Source organism: Lissotriton helveticus, chromosome 7 (genome assembly GCF_964261635.1).
Source record: "Lissotriton helveticus chromosome 7, aLisHel1.1, whole genome shotgun sequence".
In the NCBI taxonomy this organism is placed as follows: Eukaryota; Metazoa; Chordata; class Amphibia; order Caudata; family Salamandridae; genus Lissotriton; species Lissotriton helveticus.
Genome location: NC_136068.1, coordinates 1,819,449,340 through 1,819,469,358, shown reverse-complemented (window position 1 = coordinate 1,819,469,358; position 20,019 = coordinate 1,819,449,340). Strand labels below are relative to the sequence as shown.

The window sequence follows — 20,019 nt, the reverse complement described above, 5'->3', positions numbered from 1 at the left end:
CTTGGTGAGGAGAGATGAGAGGATATGAGAGGACAGCAAGGGAGTGAGAGAATTTGATTGAAGAGGTCAGGGATGAGGATAAATGTAAATTGCCAAAGAGAAGTGTGGACACGCAAGAAGTGAGTGTGAGCCAAAGGTGAGGGCTTCTGTTAGAACAAAGGGGAAATGAACAAAGAGGAAATGTGAAAGAAGAATGGGGGAGTGGAGAGGTGTAAGATACAAATAGGCAAAAATTTGAATGGAAAGACGAGGTGAATGAGAAGGGCTGAGGGGCACGGGAGGTGATGGGGCCAGAGAGGCCCTGAGAGAAATGCGAGAGACTGTTAGAGATCAGGGCAGTGAAAAGACAGAATGGCAAGAGGTGATTAAAGGTGAAGTGAGAGGTTGAATGGGGAGACTTCAGAAGTTGTAAAAAGGGGTGAAAGAAAATGGCCTGCAAAGTTAGAGAGGGATCCGGGGTTGGGAGAGGAGAGAGGGATGGAAGGGAGGGGGTGAGAGGAAAGCTGCATGGGTAAGCTGCTTAACTCTGCACAAAACAGCCAGGGTTTTAAGGGACCCCTGCTTCTCCTGGCCATGGCCACGTGAGCTTCTAATGTGGCAGCACGTATTCCTGCGGAGTGGAAGGCCCTTCATGAAGGTTGACCAATAATCTTTCTGATGTTAATTGCTGTATTTTGGTTATAAATAGGTACTGATGAGGTGAAATCTTTCCTAAGTGTTACTGTGTGTGAAAAATGTATTCAAAATAATGAAGCAATGCTATCCCAAAATATGCGGCATCACATAACATAATTTACATTTTTTCCCCACACAATTTAGTCAAGCCGGTCGCATAATTTGATCCTCACCTCCCTCATAATTTCAGTAGCCCTCCCCACAGGTTTAGAAAGTTTTGTCAGAAGGGGGGTCCTTACACCTCAAAATGTTGACAGTGGGGTCTCGGCATCCCAAAGTTTGAAGACCTCTGATCTGGAGATACCATTGTTGTCTTTAGGACTGTGATGAGAAAGGAAGAGTGGAACTTGAGGATACCCATGCCGCCCTTAAGACTGAGGAAAAAAAATGGAAGTGCGTAACTAGAGGATTCACAAGATTCACACACACGCACACACTGTCCTTCTGAACTGAACAAAGATAATGGGGGTCTGGATCTAGAGATACCACTGTTGTCCTTTAGGACTGTGTGATAATAAAAAGCAAGAGTTGAACTTTAGGATACCCGCACTGTCCTTTAGGACTGAATAATAAAAAGGGAAGTGGGCAACTCGAGGATTTGCACGCTCTGCCCTTGTCGACTGAAGAAAGATAATGCAGGTCTGGGCAAGGCTGGAGAGGGAGGCTTGTAGCTCAGAGACTTGTGTGCTTTTCATTTTTAGAAGTGTGTGAGATGTTTCTGCCTGCTCCACGCTGAATGCATAACTAATTCTCCTTATCCTCTTGTCTCTCTAGAGCCCCCACCCGAAGCTGACCTTCTGCGTGAAAACCTATGAGCGTCTCTTCTGCATGGTGGCTCCCACTGCTGAAGCCCTGCGCATCTGGATGGATGTGATAGTCACAGCGGCCGAGGAGAACTCTCGCTATTGAGCTGGACCTTCATCACAAATATAAGCTGGACTTTATGGCCCCAGAGTATATCAATTACCAAGATACATGCCATGGGAGCCTGAAAATTCAGGAATTCATTCTTTGAAGGACATGTGGTACTACTGACATAGCTACAGCTGCTTAGACAATCAAGACCCGGTCACCCACAACTGCTTGGAAAATGTCGACTACGGAGGACAAAACCACAGTTGATCCTCTGTCGTGACCGAGGTACTCGTGACCGGCCGAGTGACCATGGGCATCTAAGGACCCAGCCACAAGGGCCCCTGTGGCTCTTAGTAGTCTGCTAATGAGGACAGAGCCTCAGTGGCTTCTGCAATGCAAGACAAAGACTTGTAGTCACAAGGGCTGGTGCCAATCTCGCAGGTATCGGCACCGCTCCAACACGTAGCTTTGCCTTAATTCAGGACTTTTGCTGCTAAGAATAGTCATGGTCAGTTTCCTTCATACCCACATACACTGCCAGAGTTGGTGGGGTGCAAGTGGGAGCTCGGTTAAGAGATTGTGTGCCGGCTGCTCTGACAGAGCCACCAATTACCATGAGGTGGACTTTGGGTGCATACTCTCATCTCCAAGAATAAAATGATTTGCCCCTTTCTGGAGGACATCGCTCAGCTCATACTGGCACTCAAGGACTCTTGAACAGCCACTCTAATGGCAGATGCATTTTTGGTATCTGCTTCTCTCCTGAGTGGTCCTAGCGACAGCCACGTTTAAATGTTTCCCTCTAATCCGAATTGGCTTTCTTCCAGGGTGATAAGTGCCCCAGAGTTATCAATGGTTGGCCAAGGATTAATTGGGTATTCGGTCATGGGCAGTAACAAAAACACTGTTGAATATCTCTGATTGGTCCATTTCAAAGATGATTGCATTCTGATTGGTCACTACTCCAAGTTGTACTGACCCTTTATGATGGCCCTACTTGTTTTTATCTTATGCTCATCTGCTATCTTCGGTGGAAACTGACACTCTGCAACCAAGCTGGACGCTTGCCTTAACGTATGTACAGTGATATATATGTATATGTAGAGATCAGTTTTTTCCAGGCGCTTCGTCAATGCCCTGCACAGATATCGTTTGAAGCGCCTTGGAGAAAGATACTTTAAAGAAATGTTTTCATTCCGAAGCAGCGTCTGCTATGCTGTTTTTTCTGTAGCTGGCACTTTCAGCAAACACTGGCACACTTGGACACTTGTTACAGAAATAAAGTAATTTATTATATTTAAATGTTTATGGGTATGTGTAGTTTTCCGTCTCTGCACTCACAGAGAGAATGTATTAAATCTATAGTTTTTTGTTTTTGTTTTTAAAGAAAGGTGTTGTGTTTAATATATAAGTGCCCACTTTTCCATCAATTATTGCTACAGCTGGGGTATAAACCAAAAGCAGCCCTAGGAAAATGTGTGTGCTCGCTGTGGCAGTAGATACATAGGCTCTGCACACTCCTGCCATCTAGTGTTGAGCTCTGGTGTTGCAGATAGATTTTTTTAAGAAGAACGCAGAGTCACGAGACCGCTTGTGACTCCTCCTATAGTCCACAATGCACGAGGAGACAGGCTCCTGGCTCCACTTCAGATTGTGCTCAAAACACCCGAAACCGACGGCAGAAGAAAAAAAAAACCCAAACTGACACTCTTGTGCTGCCTTTCCAGGCCCAGGAGTTTGACACTTCGACACCTGTGATTAGGAAGAGGCTGCCACTAAAACGTCTCTGCCCAACCATTTCCTTGGCGACTTGCAGGCAAAATCCTTTGGCGAACTGCAACTCCTAATCCCGTACCGGGCACCTGTTGAAGCTCTTTGGTGACTACTGGCCAATAACCTTCGATTTTACAAAGGTTGTATCATTGGAGAATGCCTAGGGGAGGGTATGGAGATTACACCCTTCCAATTCTGCCCTAGAGCAATAACATACACCTGTTGTTGAATCAGCACACGGTGTGCAACCTTTCCCTCTATCTTGACCACAACAGCACCTCCAGCAACTTCTGTGCTGCATTCTGCTGCAAGAGCACCCTTGGGTACTGGAGGGAGGGACACTGGAAGCATCACAAGTTGAAGCCGCTACGCTTGCCTGAGACTCCTCGCTGGTGTTTTGACAGTGCAGGGCACCAAACCCCGAGACCACACCAAGGTCTGCAGCTCTAACACCCAAAGGGCAGGTAAGGAGGTGTCATCCTAAAAAGTGTGCCCAGGCTGGGGCACAGCACCACTCCCCGTAGAGTCGGGCATCGAGCCGAGTCATAAAAGGCAAAGTCTTTCGAGTCCAGCACCATCACCCATCACCCAGTGTCAGCTGATCTTTGAACCAAGCGTCGACACCCATCAGGCTGCCCCCAATCACTGAGCCACGTCACAGACCGCGCACCTCCAACCTGAAGCCTTGATCATCCTTCCTCGGAGCCCAGATCGTCATTGAAAGCGGCAGCCAAACTGATGCTGCAACCACCTAGGTCAGACGCTGCCAAGGCCCCAACCTTTTACTTCTGTCCAAGGTCTCCCCAGACAAGCAGAGGACTCTCTTCACACACGCATTTGCAAGATCCCTACCAAGCAGTGTCCGGCCCAAACCTCCACATCTGTGCTCACGTGCCACACCTGAGTGGCACAGCTCGCTTGGTAGGAGGAGCTTGTGCTCATGATCATACCCCCTCCTGCAGCCTCTTTATCCTGCAACCACATACTCATGTTTTCCCCTTTCCTCTTTCAGTTTCCTTCTGCAGCAACATTCCTACTTCTGGAAGTAGTTTCACATTTAGTGCTAGTAAGGTGGTCCTGCTCATTGACAAGATGTAAATACCACCCATACTCATCACCATGTTGCAGAGACCTGCCCTAGTTACGTAATAACCGCCCGTATGGTGTCAGCCAACCACAGGTCGCGTTACAAAACAGTACACAAGTTCCTGTCACATTGTGAAACTCGTTAGTTGAACATGTAATGATGTGGTAATCCATGGACATATAGTATCAATACTTAACAGTTCTTAATACGCTTCATTTCTGGCCACTCGGTGTTCGGCAAACCAGGTTTTAACCATGAATTGTTGATGGGAAAGGCCAAAGCTGGCAATTTTGGAGCCTTGATGTTGGCTCAAAATCTTGGGATTCTGGGTAAATCAAGTGATCTTCCCGAGCCTTTATGTAATGTAACTGGTGCTCATGCAAAGCTCTCTGATGCCTTCGGGTCGAGTCCGCACCAAACAAAAAAAAAATACTGTACTGTTTAAGTGAAGGGATTCAGCCTGATCGTTTTGTTTTGTGTGTGTGTTATAGTTCATTGCTTATGTGCTTGCATTAAAAGGCATGTGACCAAATACGAAATTCCCAGAAATTCCCAGACCTCTTGTTTGGAAACATCCCTGAGCCAGGACCAACCAGACTTCTGCTAGCATATCAGAACTGTAGCGTCCTCACCAGCCCAGGAGCATGCAAATGATTACACCACACACGGAGCTCTGTAACAGACGTCTATATTCCTCAGCATACGATCACACACTGCACACTCATCATGCCATAACAGTTAATAACCACACCTTAACACCTCCCAGCAAGTTGCGTAATTCCTCTGTTGGGGTCCTAGCGCACAACACTACATCTCCCTCATTGTTAAATAAAAAGTACAATCCTATTTCTTCAATATGTAAAAAGTGTCTATTTTCCGCCTTTGTTTCTGCCTGACCAGGACCCAGTCGCGTACATCGAAAACTGTTTCCTGAGCTGTTCGTCACCGATTGGCATATGTTTTCATTTTGCACTTTCGAGAAGTGTCTATGGGACGGACCTGATACGGTGCCCCACAGTCCAGCCCCTTACAGGGCACTGCTCACGGCCTTGCTGCTGTATAGTACAGGAGCCATTAGTTTGGTGTAAGATTGACTGTGCTCTCGCTTCAGTGCCACCGTAAGCTGTGTGAGTTTCAACAGTACCCTTCCTAAATGGTTCTTCCAAGCCATGCCCTCGGACAGCTTGGTGCCCAAGTAGTCAAATGAGCTGACCCTCTCAAGCTGGGCGTTGTCCAGCGTTAAAATGCCCTTGAAGGATTTGTGAGGGTTCAGCATCATTAACTTGGTTTTGGTGGTGTGGATAACCAAGCCCCTCTCATCACAGAAGGCCTTGAATTGGTTTAACAGTCTCTGAAGACTCATGGGCGTTTTAGATATCAATAAAGTGTAATCGGCTAATAACAAAGTTGTAACCTTGCTATTCGCAAGGTTGGGGCATCAGCAGGGGTGGAGCACAGAAGGTCAGCTACCTGGTTGACATAAAGTGAATAGAGTGTGGGGGCTAAAACACAACCCTGTTGAACCCCCCGCTGGATCATGAAAGGCTCAGTAGTCTGTCCCTGGTCCCCCCATCTTACACGGGCAAAGTTTCCCTCGTGCAACATAGTTAAAATATCTACACAATTGCTAGAGGCATTCCCATATCCCTGAGTACCCGCCAGAGCAAATCCCTGGGGACGAGGTCGAAGGCTGTTTTTAGGTCAATAAATGCAAGATATAAACTAACTTTGCCCAACACAACAACTTTCCAATATAGTGTGAGAAGCCAAAACAGCTGACAGATTGTGTCAGTCCTCCTCCGAAAGCCTGCCTGGAGAGGAGAGAGAATCTTCTCATCCATCCTGGATTTTAACCAGGAGCAAGTGGCAGAATACTTTTTGGGCACAATCGATCAGGCTGATTGGTCGGTAGTTGGAGGGCATTGACCTATCCGCTTTCTTAAAGATTGGTATTACTTCGGCCTCTCTCCATGAATCAGGGATCCTCCCCCCACCAGCAATGTAATTAGCCAATGCCATAAAGTATAGTGCCCAGTTATCCCTATCCTCGTGGAAGAGATCACCAGGGACACCATCCGGGCCTGGGGCTTTTGCAGGCATAGTGGTGTTTATAGAGAATATCATTTCCTCTTTAGTGAAGGAGAGGTTGCGTATAGGGTGGCCAATATCACAAGGCAGCTGGGGGCTAGCATGTTGGTTAGCTACAGTATATAGATTGCTAAAGTGCTTATGCCATTCAACCTCAGGGATATTATTGGCCAAAGGGGGTGATCTCTCAAATATGACCTTTTACAAGAGGGCACAGAATAGCCTTCCATCTGGATGCAAGATTGCCTCCCCAAGATCTTCCAATCTCTTTTCTTCCCAGTCATTCTTAGCTTTGATTTGAGCCTGTTTGTATTCCTTCCTAACTCCTCGTGTCCTTTGGACATCCCTATTTCTTATGGCTGCCGAGAGCGTCGTTCTCAGCACCCTGCACTCTGTGTTAAACCACAAGTTTGATCCTAATAGTCTTCTCGTTTTTTCCCTGATCTTATTCTGTTGGACATAGAAATAACTGGCCAGATGTTTAAAGAAATCACTATGCCGGGTACTGCAGCTAAACTGATTTGTAGTAATACTAGTGTCTGCAGCAATAATCTCCAAATGCTTTCCCAGATCATTTCTGATAGAATTGTTTTTTGATTCATCTGCCAGGATAGTGGGCCATTTAAGCCGGTGTGTATCATTTGTGGGGACTACCTCCTTAGTAAACAATGGTGTCGAGGTATCCCGCTCCCTTCCCCCCAAGGGTGCAAAATGGTCAGGCTCAGGGGATTATGACCACTTTCACAGGTAGGATTGATGGCCATGTCCTCTACCAATGACCATAAGGACAAATCCACTAATAGGTAATCAATCCTACTAGACCCCTTTGGCCGACAAAAGGTCATCTTCCCTCTTTTATCAGAGCATTGATATTCAGTGTTTTATTCAATTAAATTGATAGAGGCAAACTAAGACTACAACACACAAAATGCTTAAATCTCTGAACCCTAAAATAAACCTTTATTTTACAGATTTTTATATAGTGCAAACTTGACCCGAAGGTGTTGGGTATCGGAGTGTTTATGTAACACCAGTTGCGTTACATGAGGACACATGCATTTTTTGTTAGGCAGGGGAGATTAAGTGATTAGCCCAGAATCACAGGATGTTCAGCGCAGTTGCTGAGACTCGAACCCGGTTCCCCAGATTCGAGGACGACCGTCCTAGCAGTTAGGCCAACTCCTCTCCCCTTTGCACAATTTACCACTACTTTATTTACCACTACTCTATCCTTTATGTGCTCTGTATATACACAGAATGTACAGTTTGTATTTTGGTCCCTGCTTGGAAGTAGATATGATATAATCTAGGGCTTGTAGGCTACCTCTGGAAGGACTAAAAATTGGACCCTCCATGGCCCACCCAAGGGCACTCTTGGCCCATCCAGATGAGAATTCCTGGAGCCAGGCCTGGTAGGCACCTGTGCACCATGGTGCAAGAGTGCCTGTGTTGGCACTAAGCAACACATTGTGCGCCAGCGCTGAGGAAAGACATTGTTAAATATGGCACATTCCTGCCCTTTCCCTCTCACACAGCGCAACGCAGCTAGGTGGCTTGCTGCGCTGCATCACATAATGGTAAATATGCTCCTAGATTTTTAAAGTTTTAGGATAATCTAGGTGTATCCGCATAGTACTAACGTGAAGTTAATGGATTTGATACGTTCCAAGAGTGCTCTAAAGTGTACTTTAAAGCAAGATGAGGAGATCAGTGAGCCTTCTGGCACTCCTGCCTTGATGCTGTGAGGTGTGGAGGTGAAAGGAAGTACTGAGTTAATGCTTGAATAGTCCCTCAGTGGTGGAGAACTCATCTAGGAAAATTCCTTCTTTTAGTCTGAGAATTAAGAGTTCATGTTGTGATGTCGTCATGGCTAATTTAGGTTAAGCATCAGTAATGCAGCTTCGTTGTTTTGATCGACTGTGATTTTCAGACGATCCCATGTCGAAGTTCAGGCGATTCAGTACCTCCCCCCAGAAGGACAGACATTTTTGGACACAGATTAGCAAGTTTCCTTCAAGGAGATTTGATATTGGGAGACACACTTCCTCTATTAGCATTCCAGTGAATGGTCCATTAGAGGCTGATCTGTAGCTGCTGGGCTCTGTGAAGTCATGGTTGGTCTTTTTACTGAGTGGTCATTTGTTTGATTCCACTAGAAATGTGCCTGTGGCTAATGACTTGTTGATTATGGCCATTGTAAGTGCTACAGTCAAACTTGATGGTATGCTCCTGAAAATGTCTGGGCGGCATTGATCCAATGGTGAGTCGGCTGGTCCACAGGATGTCACCAGATCATGGAATTCCACTGGGGTCTAGTGTTAAAACGAGGTAAAGGTGTGGCCTCTTCTCTTTGCAGTGATGCCTTTGTTTTTGTGTTCTAACTTTGTACTCTGGTTGTGTAGCTTACCAGGGAGAGTTCTAAGATTTGTGCACAGTTGATAGAGTGATCGGCAATGAGGTCACGTAACTCTTGTGTTTGTGGTGTTGACTCTGGGATGTAATCTGGATTGCAGGCTTCTGCTAGTGTTTTGTGAAGTTCCTTTGTGGGTTACCTGGCCTTTGAAATCCTGCTTAAAATTCCTTTTGCTCTTTCAATGGTGTATTTATATTTTATTGATCATTCATGGTCACTGCCGCACAGTCAGGGGTGTAGCTTAGTCAATAATGTTAAGGGGGAGAGAGTCTGAGATTTTCCAACAAGATATGTGGTGTACCCAACTAAAGTAGGTCAGGCTGGGACCTCTGGCTGGGTTAATGGATGGGGTTAGGAACATTCGTTTAGAGCGGAGAAGAACAGGAAACCAGAGTCACCACAGGGCCATGGTGAGATGGTCTACAATTCTTGGCTTGCTTCAGTCCAGTTCCTTGGGACAGCTGTGTAGAGGAAGGAGGCCAAGGAGACCAGGCCTGGAAGAAGCCCAAGCCTAACATGAGCAGGCTAGGTTTGGGTAGGCAGTGAGAGATGGCCTTCTGGTAGCCAATGAGTCCAGTCCTACAAATTTTCAAAGATGGGGACACACACTGGATGCTCACAATCAAGGTCACCTTCTTCTAACCCAAACCCAGATACACACCGTGGGCACCAACAGGCGGGCTGTAAGAAATTGGACTGTTGGTTGAGTGGGCTGTGAGCCCTTGTCAAGCAGCAACCACAATCTTTGTCGGGGTGAAAAATAAGCCAAGCCTAAATTAACCTGTGCTCCGCCCTCTGGTAGCTTGGCACGGAACAGTCATGCTTAATTCAGAGACAATGTGTAAAGTATTTGTGCACCACTTCAAACAGCAATAAAGGGAAAACACAACACAAGGATAATCCCACACTAATTTAGAAAAATAGAGTAAAGTTTAATAACAATTCAGGACCATAGGACACAAAACTCCAACCTGTAAAATCGGAGATATGAAATTTTTGTGAAAAATAGTGGCAAAAACCACAAAGCGCCTACTCTGGTTATCCAGTCCCGCAATTCCGGGAAAAAGTCACAAGTTCAGGGTGACCGCAATGGAGCATGGGCCAGCTAAAGGGACCCCTTTAGGTCTGCTGAAAACAGTATCTTAAATCCTGGTGTGCGGTCTGCGTGGCGTTGCTTAGCGAGAGTGCACATTATCCGGCGTTGGTTCCAGTGAAGCTGTGTGGAAAGGCTTTGTGTTGGTTCTGGGGAGCTGTGCAGCAAGGCTTTGCGAGGCTTTTGTCACTATCCATCGATTGTAATGAAGCTGGCAGCTGTGAAGCGGGTTTTTGCAGGGCTTCGTTTTGGTTCTGATGGGGACCATAGCTGGGCTTAGCAAAGCACCTTCGGGCCCACTTCCAAGAGATTAGACCTGGGGTGGCACTACTTTGGAGGGAAGGACTCACGGGTGTCAGTCGAGGTGCTGAGTTCAAGGTTGTCAGTAGCAGGTAGTTTTCAGAGGCTTCTGATCAGGAGGTCAGCTAACTAGTCCTTAACCTTTCTTATCCCACGGCAAACAAAATTTTTCTTCTGTAGAGTGAATTGACTCACTTCGTCATATTAAGATAATGTACATTTGGTTTCATGACTCTACATAATGTTTTGAAGTTAGTTCATTTTTTGCTGGTGGGATTAAGATTTTTTCATTACCAGGTTGCAGGTCATTGAAGACTGAATTCTGACTTGTGCTGGTGTGTAGTATGAATGAGGTGAGAGTGAGTGGTAGAGTTCTTGGCCAAATTGTTCGGGGTATGGTTGCTGGTGTGCATTGGATGTAGGTGTTTTTTGACATTGTGATTTATATGATCTAATTATTTGTACATAGTGTGTAATTTTTGTATATATTTGATACACATGCAAAAAAGATTGTGTTGCAATGAAAAAATAATTTCTTCATTACTTGTGAAATAAACCAAGTGTTGGTGGTGTAAGAACGTGGACCTTAGTGTTTGATTCATAAGGTTGTGTGGCAAGCATTATTTGAGTATATATCAGTATTGGCAATTGTTTTGTTCTTTAGTGATGGCCATCCAGGCACACCGAAGCTCGCTATTCTGTATGGCTGCCTGGGAGGAATATACAAAGCCTGTCAACTGCACTGAATCATGTTACCCAGAGACAGGCTGTGGCCTCAAATGGCTAAGGCAGGAAAATGCCAATTTTCTGAAAGTTGCATTTTCAAAATTGTAATTCAAAATCTGACTTCAACATACATTAGAACCTTTTATTACTATTCTAAAGACACCAAACATGAACGTTGTTACTTGGTCCCATTTGGAAATTACAGTTTATTAAGTTAACTCCAATTGTATCCTATGGGATTAGTAGGCCTTCAGTACAAGGGCAGGTAAAACTTAAACATACATGTCCTAATTTTAAATACACTGCCCACACATTGGGCTGTCTAGGGCCTGTCCTAGGCGTGGTATATGTATTAAAAGAAAGGTTTGGGCCAGGTGGAAAGTTTATTTTTGCCATGTTTAAATGGCAGTTTAAAACTGCCCACCGTGGCTGCAATGGCCGACCTGGGGCTAGTTATGTGGGTGGCACACTCAGTTTAAAGGGTTACTTAAGTGGGACGCACAATTAGTGCTGCAGGCCCACTGGTAGAATTAATTTACAGACCCGGGCCACAGGTTGTGCCACTTTACGGAGGACTTACAAATTAATTAAATATGCCAATTGGGTATAAGCCAGTTTTATAATCTTTCAAGGAGAGAGCACAAGCACATTAGTAGTGGTATAGTACAGCATCCTAAGGCCAACACAAATGAATTCAGCAAGAATAGGAGGAGTAAAAGCAAAAGGTTTGGGGCTGACCCTGCAGAAAAGGCCAAGTCCAACACGGGTACACCGTAGCATATGTGCTTAATGATTCTGAGACAGTGGATGGGCAAGTGAAAGTTTCTCTATTGGACTTCATGAACACAACACACCATCTGCGCAGTAACGGTTACAGCCAGGCAAAAACAGTGCACGTTTCCTAGCTTCACAGAACAAGTACAACACACCAGCTTGAGTGCAAGCTTCGGTCTTCTCAGAAAAAAGGTACAGCACACAATCCGCATATTTTGCATTCAATCCTCATCAAATAGCTATAGCAATTTAGCATAAGTGCAAGCCTTATCCTCACAGAACAGGTACAGGACACTATCATGCCTGCAAGCAGCCCTCAGCAGTGCAAGCTTCTCTCTCTCTCATGAACAGGTACATCATGATAACAGCAGTCCAATATTTTCTCCCTGTCAGAAAAGTCCTAGCACTACATCGACAAAACAAGCTTCCTATACAGAATAGGTACAGCACAGACTGCCTCAACAGTGCAAACAACCTTACCTATTTGATGTGTGTGCTGTAGTATTGATGTGTGGATTGGTAAGTGTGTGGATGGCTGAGTGGGTAAACGCTTGAATATTGACGGGTAAGGGGAGTGATTGGCTGTGTCGATCTGTGACAGGATGGAGGAGTGGGTGGTAGGATGGTGGAGTGAGTTGGTGGGCAGTCGAGGGAGTTAGAGGTGTGATGGTTCATGAATTTTTATTTGTTGAATTTGTGTGTATGGAGAGATGGAGAAGTATATGTCTTTGGGTGAAGAATGTATGTTAAAAGATGTCTGTGGATTGATAGGTATTTGTGCAGAGGGGAGTGATGGTCAGTTTGTGTGTTTATGGGTGGATTAACTGCCACTTTGTGTATTAGGTTTATGTGTATGTCTATGGTGTGTGGCCAGATCATGTGTGCAGCTGGACACATGTACCTACATGATGCTGTGCTTAGATCTACTCTGCTTGGCACACAGTGAGCTGTAAACCATGGCTTGTGACCTTGCAGGGCACTTCCATCTGCCAGCTGGGCCATCAAGCACTGTGGATCACTGTGATGGGACGGCGCCTCCATCTAATCCCTTTGCGAATCCTGATGATAAAAAGGACTTTGGTGCTGGCTTTTGTGCATTTACTTGTCATTCTCCAGTGTTAGAATGCAGCAAACATGATGTCTTTCATATGAAGCTGTGACTCTGGCAATAAGACAGAGCCATTCCAGAAAAGTTAATAACTTAAAGAATAGAAGGAAGCCATCTTGGAATGAGGTATAACATGCGGTAATACTGAAATAAAGGGGTGATGTGCACATTTCAAGAAATGAGCCATCTCAGAACGAGGTACAACTTGAGGTAGCGCTGGTAACAAAGGAGGTGACACACACGTTGCAAGAAGTGAGCTTTCTCAGAAGGAGGTTTAGCATGTGGCAGCACTGGTAAAAGGTGTTGGTTGCACAATCCAAGAAGGAAGCCATCCTAGAATGAGGACTAACCTGTGGTGGCATTGAATTAAAGGGTGACCTGAACGTTCCAAAAAGTGATCTGTCTCAGACGGAGGTGCAACATGTGGTAGGACTGGTACCAAAGGGGAAATCATACACATTCCAAGAAGTCAGCCTTATAGAATGAGGTATAACCTGCAGTAGCACTGGTAACAAAGGGACTGACATGCACATTCCAAGAAGTGAGACATCTGAGAATGAGGTATAACAACTGGTTGGACTGGTAACAAAGGGGTTGACATGAGCATTCCAGGAAGAGATCTCAGAATGAGGTATAACATGCAGTAGCACTGCCAACAAGGTGGTGACATGCACTTTCCAAGAAGTAAGGCGTCTCAGAATGAGGTATAACATAGCACTGGAAACAAAGGGGGTTACATGCACATTCCAGGAAGCGAGCCCTCTCAGAATCTGGTAAAACATGTGATAGCACTGGTAACAAATGGAGTGACAGAAGCATTCCAAAGAATGATCCATCTCAGAATGAGGTATAACATGTGTAGCATTGAAAATAAAGGATATGAACTAGTCATTGTATGCTTAGGAACTGTGAGTACCTGTACATGTGTCCACTATGATTCACAGCATGGGGCTGCACAGTACACAGAATTGAAGACACCATTTTAACTGCTAGATCATTGTGCCTGAGCATCCGACCTAAGGCCTCACAAGGGCATGAAGCTTAGACACTGTGCATGCCTGGGATAGTCAGGCAGTACACCGAAGTGGAGTGAGTGACACTGGTTATAACAGGCATTAGGACCCTATTGGCACTGAGGGTCAGTAACATAAGTATTTGTAAAGCACACGTTCCCTCAAGGGTTTCTTGGCCCTGAATAACAGATAGTTATTGTTAACCAACTCAATGGTACTCATTTTTATCGACCTCAGAAGGATGAAAGGCTGAGTGGACCCGCCGTCGAACACAGGCCCCTACAGTGGGAGCTTTAGTCCCACCACCAGATCCGGCTATGGAGCTAAGAAAATATTGGAGGTTGTGTTAACCCATGCACCCCCCACCACCCCCCAGCCCCGTCCACCCCTTCTCCCTCCTCCAAGCTACGCCGCAATGCACACTTTTTGAAAATTAGGTCTGCTTCTCTTACAATCTCTACGCTGACAGCATCCAAAAATAAACCGATAGCTTGTTGCCATACAACTACCGACCACTAGATAGTGCTGCCCGCTCGCTTGCTCAGGTCGTCTGACCCTCAAGTTTCTCCACTTAAGTTAACCACCAGCCAGAAACCTCTCCCAACTATCTCTCTTACATCTTGCGCCCAGACACCGCCCGTCCCCTCCACAGCCGGAAACATTGGAGTTCTCTTTGCATTCCGCCTGAGGTTGGGCTCTCGACACCCACAGAGCCACAGCTGCTCCACAGAAGGAAAACCCGCCCCACCTTCACTCAAACCACAAATTACTCACAAATAGGCTTGTTATGCGCAACCTCGATTATTGCAACAGCCCTAACCAAGCATTCTCCGACATGCCACAGGGACACTCCTCGCCTGTCCAGGCCACAAACCCACCCCTTTTTCTACCGCACACATGGTGCTCTGTCAACAGCAGAGGTTGCTGAACGAACCTTATAGCTAAGAGTCCCAGGTTTTTGTTTTCTACTTGTTTTTACATATATTGTGAGATCCAATCCCCAATATTTGATCACCCCGAAATTCTACCTAAATAAATCGTCTGCTGCGCCTCCAGACTAGCAGTTGGAGAATGCCCTCCTCATCAGAATAACACCATTTTGCGGAGTTAAACAGAAACGAATATTCAAGCCATAAAGAATTGAGTTCTAGGCCAAAAACAAGGCAACAAGTGGATTTTTTAATACAGATAAGCTAAATGTGGTACAGAGAAAATATGCATGAAATATTGGATTACATGGCTAGGTCTGAAAATTAGCAGATGTACAAAAGCAGCATTTACCGTGGTTAGTGCCACTTTTTTTGTCTCTAGCAGGGTTAGTGTGAAGCTTGATAATAGGAGAAACGTTGCTTAGTGATATTTCTCCTATTATTTTGCTCTGGAACACCCACTTTGCATCTCATTAGAGAAAAGGGTAGTGGAAAAGGGTGCTAACATGCGATTTTGCATGTTAGCACCCTGTTGTTGATAGGGTGATATTTTTTATCTCCGCTTCTTTGGCTTTTAAAGCCAAAAAGCACAAAATAAATGTGAATAAAGACCGATAAAATTTGCAGAAAACAATATGGATAAATACAGGCTGAAATGCCCAAAAAATAAATACCATAAAACTGTGGGTCCTAGAAGTGATGAGGGGTCCAATGAATACCATGTGCACCTCAATAGCTGGTGTTTGGGGTCCACTTAGAAGTGATGAGGCGTCCAATGAATACCACGTACACCTCAGAAATAATGTGTGTGGTCCACCCTCCAGCAATCGAGGAAGCAAAGATTACCAGATACACCAAGATTAGTTGGTGTATGAGAAGGGTTCCCAACCTTTTCCATACCACATACCCCTAAGAAATGTTTGCTGAATGCTCGCACCCCCTACAAAAGTAATATCACATATGAAGTTGAAAGTCAAATATTTTTTTTTAAACCACAGATTGAACCACATACACTGCTGCAGGTGAACAAATTGAACTAAAAACAATAAGCTTCTAACACAGTGCATAAAATGCTGCACACTCTGAACTCCCACCTCACACCCCCTGGGAGTGCGGGCACCCCTGAGTGGGAACCCCTGGTGTACGGTGTCCACGCAGAAGCATTGAGAGAACCAAGGGATACCATACATACCCTTGAAGCATAGAGATGCAAGAGTGGGCGCTGCCAGGGAGCTCAGGAGAGTTGGTAACAAATAGTGATTCTGAAAGGAGGTAGAAATGAGGCTTAGAATGAAGGAGGTAGAAATGAGGCATAGAATGATGGAGGTAGAAATGAGGCTTTAAATGAAGGAGATGGAAATGAGGCTTTAAATGATGGAGGTAGAAATGAGGCTTTAAATGATGGAGGTAGAAATGAGGCTTTAAATGATGGAGGTAGAAATGAGGCTTTACATGCTGGAGGTAGAAATGAGGCTTAGAATTATGGAGGTAGAAATGAGGCTTTAAATGAAGGAGGTAGAAATGAGGCTTAGAATGATGGAGGTAGAAATGAGGCTTAGAATGATGGAGGTAGAAATGAGGCTTTAAATGAAGGAGGTAGAAGTGAGGCTTTAAATGATGGAGTTTAAATGATGGAGCTAGAAATGAGGCTTTAAATGAAGGAGGTAGAAATGAGGCTTTAAATGAAGGAGGTAGAAATGAGGCTTTAAATGATGGAGGTAGAAATGAGGCTTTAAATGATGGGAGGTAGAAGTGAGGCTTTAAATGATGGAGTTTAAATGATGGAGCTAGAAATGAGGCTTTAAATGAAGGAGGTAGAAATGAGGCTTAGAATGATGGGGTAGAAATGAGGCTTTAAATGAAGGAGGTAGAAATGAGGCTTAGAATGATGGAGGTAGAAATGAGGCTTAGAATGATGGAGGTAGAAATGAGGCTTTAAATGAAGGAGGTAGAAATGAGGCTTTAAATGATGGAGGTAGAAATTAGGCTTTAAATGATGGAGGTAGAAATGAGGCTTTAAATGATGGAGGTAGAAGTGAGGCTTTAAATGAAGGAGGTAGAAATGAGGCTTAGAATGATGGAGGTAGAAATGAGGCTTTAAATGATGGAGGTAGAAATGAGGCTTAGAATGATGGAGGTAGAAATGAGGCTTAAAATGATGGAGGTAGAAATGAGGCTTAGAATGATGGTGGTAGAAATGAGGCTTAGAATGATGGAGGTAGAAATGAGGCTTTAAATGAAGGAGGTAGAAATGAGGCTTAGAATGATGGAGGTAGAAATGAGGCTTAGAATGATGGAGGTAGAAATGAGGCTTTAAATGAAGGAGGTAGAAATGAGGCTTTAAATGATGGAGGTAGAAATGAGGCTTAAAATGATGGAGGTAGAAATGAGGCTTAAAATGATGGAGGTAGAAATGAGGCTTAAAATGATGGAGGTAGAAATGATGCTTAAATTGATGGAGGTAGAAAGGAGGCTTTAAATGAAGGAGGTAGAAATGAGGCTTAGAATGATGGAGGTAGAAATGAGGCTTAAAATGATGGAGGTTCTCCATGAAGCAGTAAGGGGGGGGAGTTAGTGGTGAGAGGTGTCTGGGTTTTGGCTTTTCTACGCCCAAACAGACTCAAGGGAAGACATCCTTCACCGCCCTGCACTTTACATGGACAATAAGGCTGATCGCCATGGGGGGGGGAGAGTTTCAGCAGGAGACGTCACTGCCAATCATAAGTAAGCAGGTGGGCGGGGCGTAGTGCACACAGTTCAGATATATGCACAATTTATGCCTCAGCAGCGCACTCTGGGGAGCGGGTTACTGTGTTCGCAAATTACCATCTCCGCCCTTATACTCACTAGAGGTGGGGCAGATCGCGATTGTGGGGAGAGGAGTCTAATGCAGGCAGATTGGGACAGTTAACAGGGCTCTTATGGCCTCAGCCACTCCTAGGGTCAGCTATTAGGCAGAGGGGAGGGAAAGGTGGAGAAAATCAAATAATTCCAAAACATGGAGGGGAAAATGAGAGAGGTGAGATTTGTAACAAAGATAAATGACAATGCAGAGACAGACACACGTGAATCGTGCATACGTTCTATACTGAACGGGGGAGGACACGTGCGGGGGCGTTGATTCAACAAAATGTCAGGGGGGGGGGCATAAGTGACATTACATACTGTTTAATCTTAATGACATCACAGGAAGTGATCTCCTATGACCCTTGACCCTGAATTTTTCCAGGAAGTCATGTCACATGATCTTATTCCCGGTGACATCACAATAATTACACTGCTAAAGTTCCATGCATGATTAATACAACACAACAATGACACGTTGAACGTTCAAATTCCGTCTACATTATGGTGCTGACGATCTTTGAAAGTTCTGGGATGTAGCACTTGCTCTGAAATGTAGTGAGGGACTGAAGTGAGATAGCCAGGCCCCTACTAGAGGGGGGTTGCTCCCCCAAGAGATTTCTTATAAAAAAGAATGTGGTAAAATAGTGCATTTTAAAACACAATTTTCACATAAATTTGCTAGCAAGCCATGGGCTCTGAAAGGAAAGGGATTAAATGGTCAAATCATTTCATGATGTGCCAACCTGACACTCCATTTTTTCGAAATGTTCTATGGATTCCACCATTTGTAAAACATGACCTCCATTGTGCCATGGCTAGCATTTTATCATGAGTGTCCTAATGTTCCTGTATCAGATTTTTATATTTTCCCTTGATGCCATCCATATACCATGGATGAGTCCTATGTGTAAAATGACCTCAGTATTTCAGGGCCGGCATCTTCTCGTGTTTGTCCCTCTTCCATGTGTCAGATTTTCCTCCTTTATATCAAGAATTACCTCCAATGTGTTAGTACTAGGGGTGGCTGGAATTTGATTCTGGGGAATTCTGTGAAATTAAATTAACTTCTGTGAGATCCTTCAGCAGAGCGGAGTGGTCATTTGGCGCTATTTTATTTATCAGGTATGAGAAATATGGGGAATTCACCGCACCACTTGCAGTTAACAGAGGAGTCAGGCAAGGTTGCGTGCTAGCACCTACCATGTTCTGCTTATACATTAATGCATTGGTTGAGATAATGAATGAGTTGAAGGACACAGATGCCCCGAAGTAAGTGCACAGTAAAGTGTCGGCAATGATGTTTGCCGACGATACTCTCTTGCTCTCCAAGTCACCGATAGACATTCAGAGGATCCTTGATGGCTTTGGTGCTTTTTGTAGAAGCAGGGTCTGGAAATCGGCATCCAGAAGATGAAATATATGGGCTTTAACCCAACTAGCACAACACGTCCCAATCCTCTTGTGTATGGCATCCTGCCAGTGAGGGTATCAGTGTTTGAATATTTAGGTCTCATCTTAACAGAAAAAATGGATTGGGGGTCACAAATAGTTAAATCAAGCCTCAAGTTATCGCAGACAGCAGGAGGGCTGGCTAAGCTATTTAGCCCCATCGCCGGAGGGCTAATTTCCCCATGACGCGGGGGAGGGGAGCCGCGCGCGGTGCCGTGGTGCTCATGACGAGCTCGGCTCGTCATGCAGCACGGTGGCGCTGTGCTGATGACGAGCTGAGCTCGTCATGACCACGCCCGTTCCAATGGAACGCCCAGCACAGCGGCGGAATTATCCCCGCGTGGGCGTTCCGTAACGGTCATGACGAGCTCAGCTCGTCATCAGCACAGCGCTACCGTGCTGCATGACGAGCTGAGCTCGTCATGGGCACCCAAGAGGTTAGGAACTCTTTTCATAAGCCCGTAGGTCCAGTTCTGGAGATTTATAAAATGCAAACAAGGGGTGTTGTAATGTACGGGGCTAACCTTTGGGGGCACTGCCTCTCAAAAAAAAAACAAAGAGGAACTGCTCCCTCCCTCTTCCAGCCCTGTTTAAAAACCAAACAGTGCTGATTAATTCTGCCGGCGGAGCAGTGGAATTTATTAGCGATTTCGCCTTACAAGAGTAACACAGAATGACTAAATTCCTCCAAACCTGCCGGTGAAATAAAACATTTCGCCCACCCCTAGTTAGTGTATTTGTGCACAGGTTGCCCCATTTGCTAAGAATTACCTCTAGCACACCATTACCTGTATCTCACCACGGGTGTCCATTATGTTAATAATGACCTCTGGTGTGCCAGTATTTTGTCACTGGTGTCAGTCAGGCTAATAATTGCCTCAAAAAGGCC

At 45.1% G+C, this 20,019-nt stretch overlaps 1 protein-coding gene across 6 annotated transcripts in view; it reads left to right on the top strand.

Annotated features, from left to right (window-relative positions):
• PHLDB3 (pleckstrin homology like domain family B member 3) overlaps positions 1-2,832 on the top strand; it is a 168,223-nt gene extending 165,391 nt beyond the window's left edge. For all 6 annotated transcript variants that reach the window (XM_078655567.1, XM_078655566.1, XM_078655565.1 and 3 more), the window contains one exon: positions 1,450-2,832. In XM_078655567.1, the coding sequence (XP_078511693.1) occupies positions 1,450-1,584 (135 nt within the window). In that variant the 3' untranslated portion in view covers positions 1,585-2,832. The remainder of the gene's footprint in view (positions 1-1,449) is intronic.
• The last annotated feature ends 17,187 nt before the right edge of the window (positions 2,833-20,019 follow it).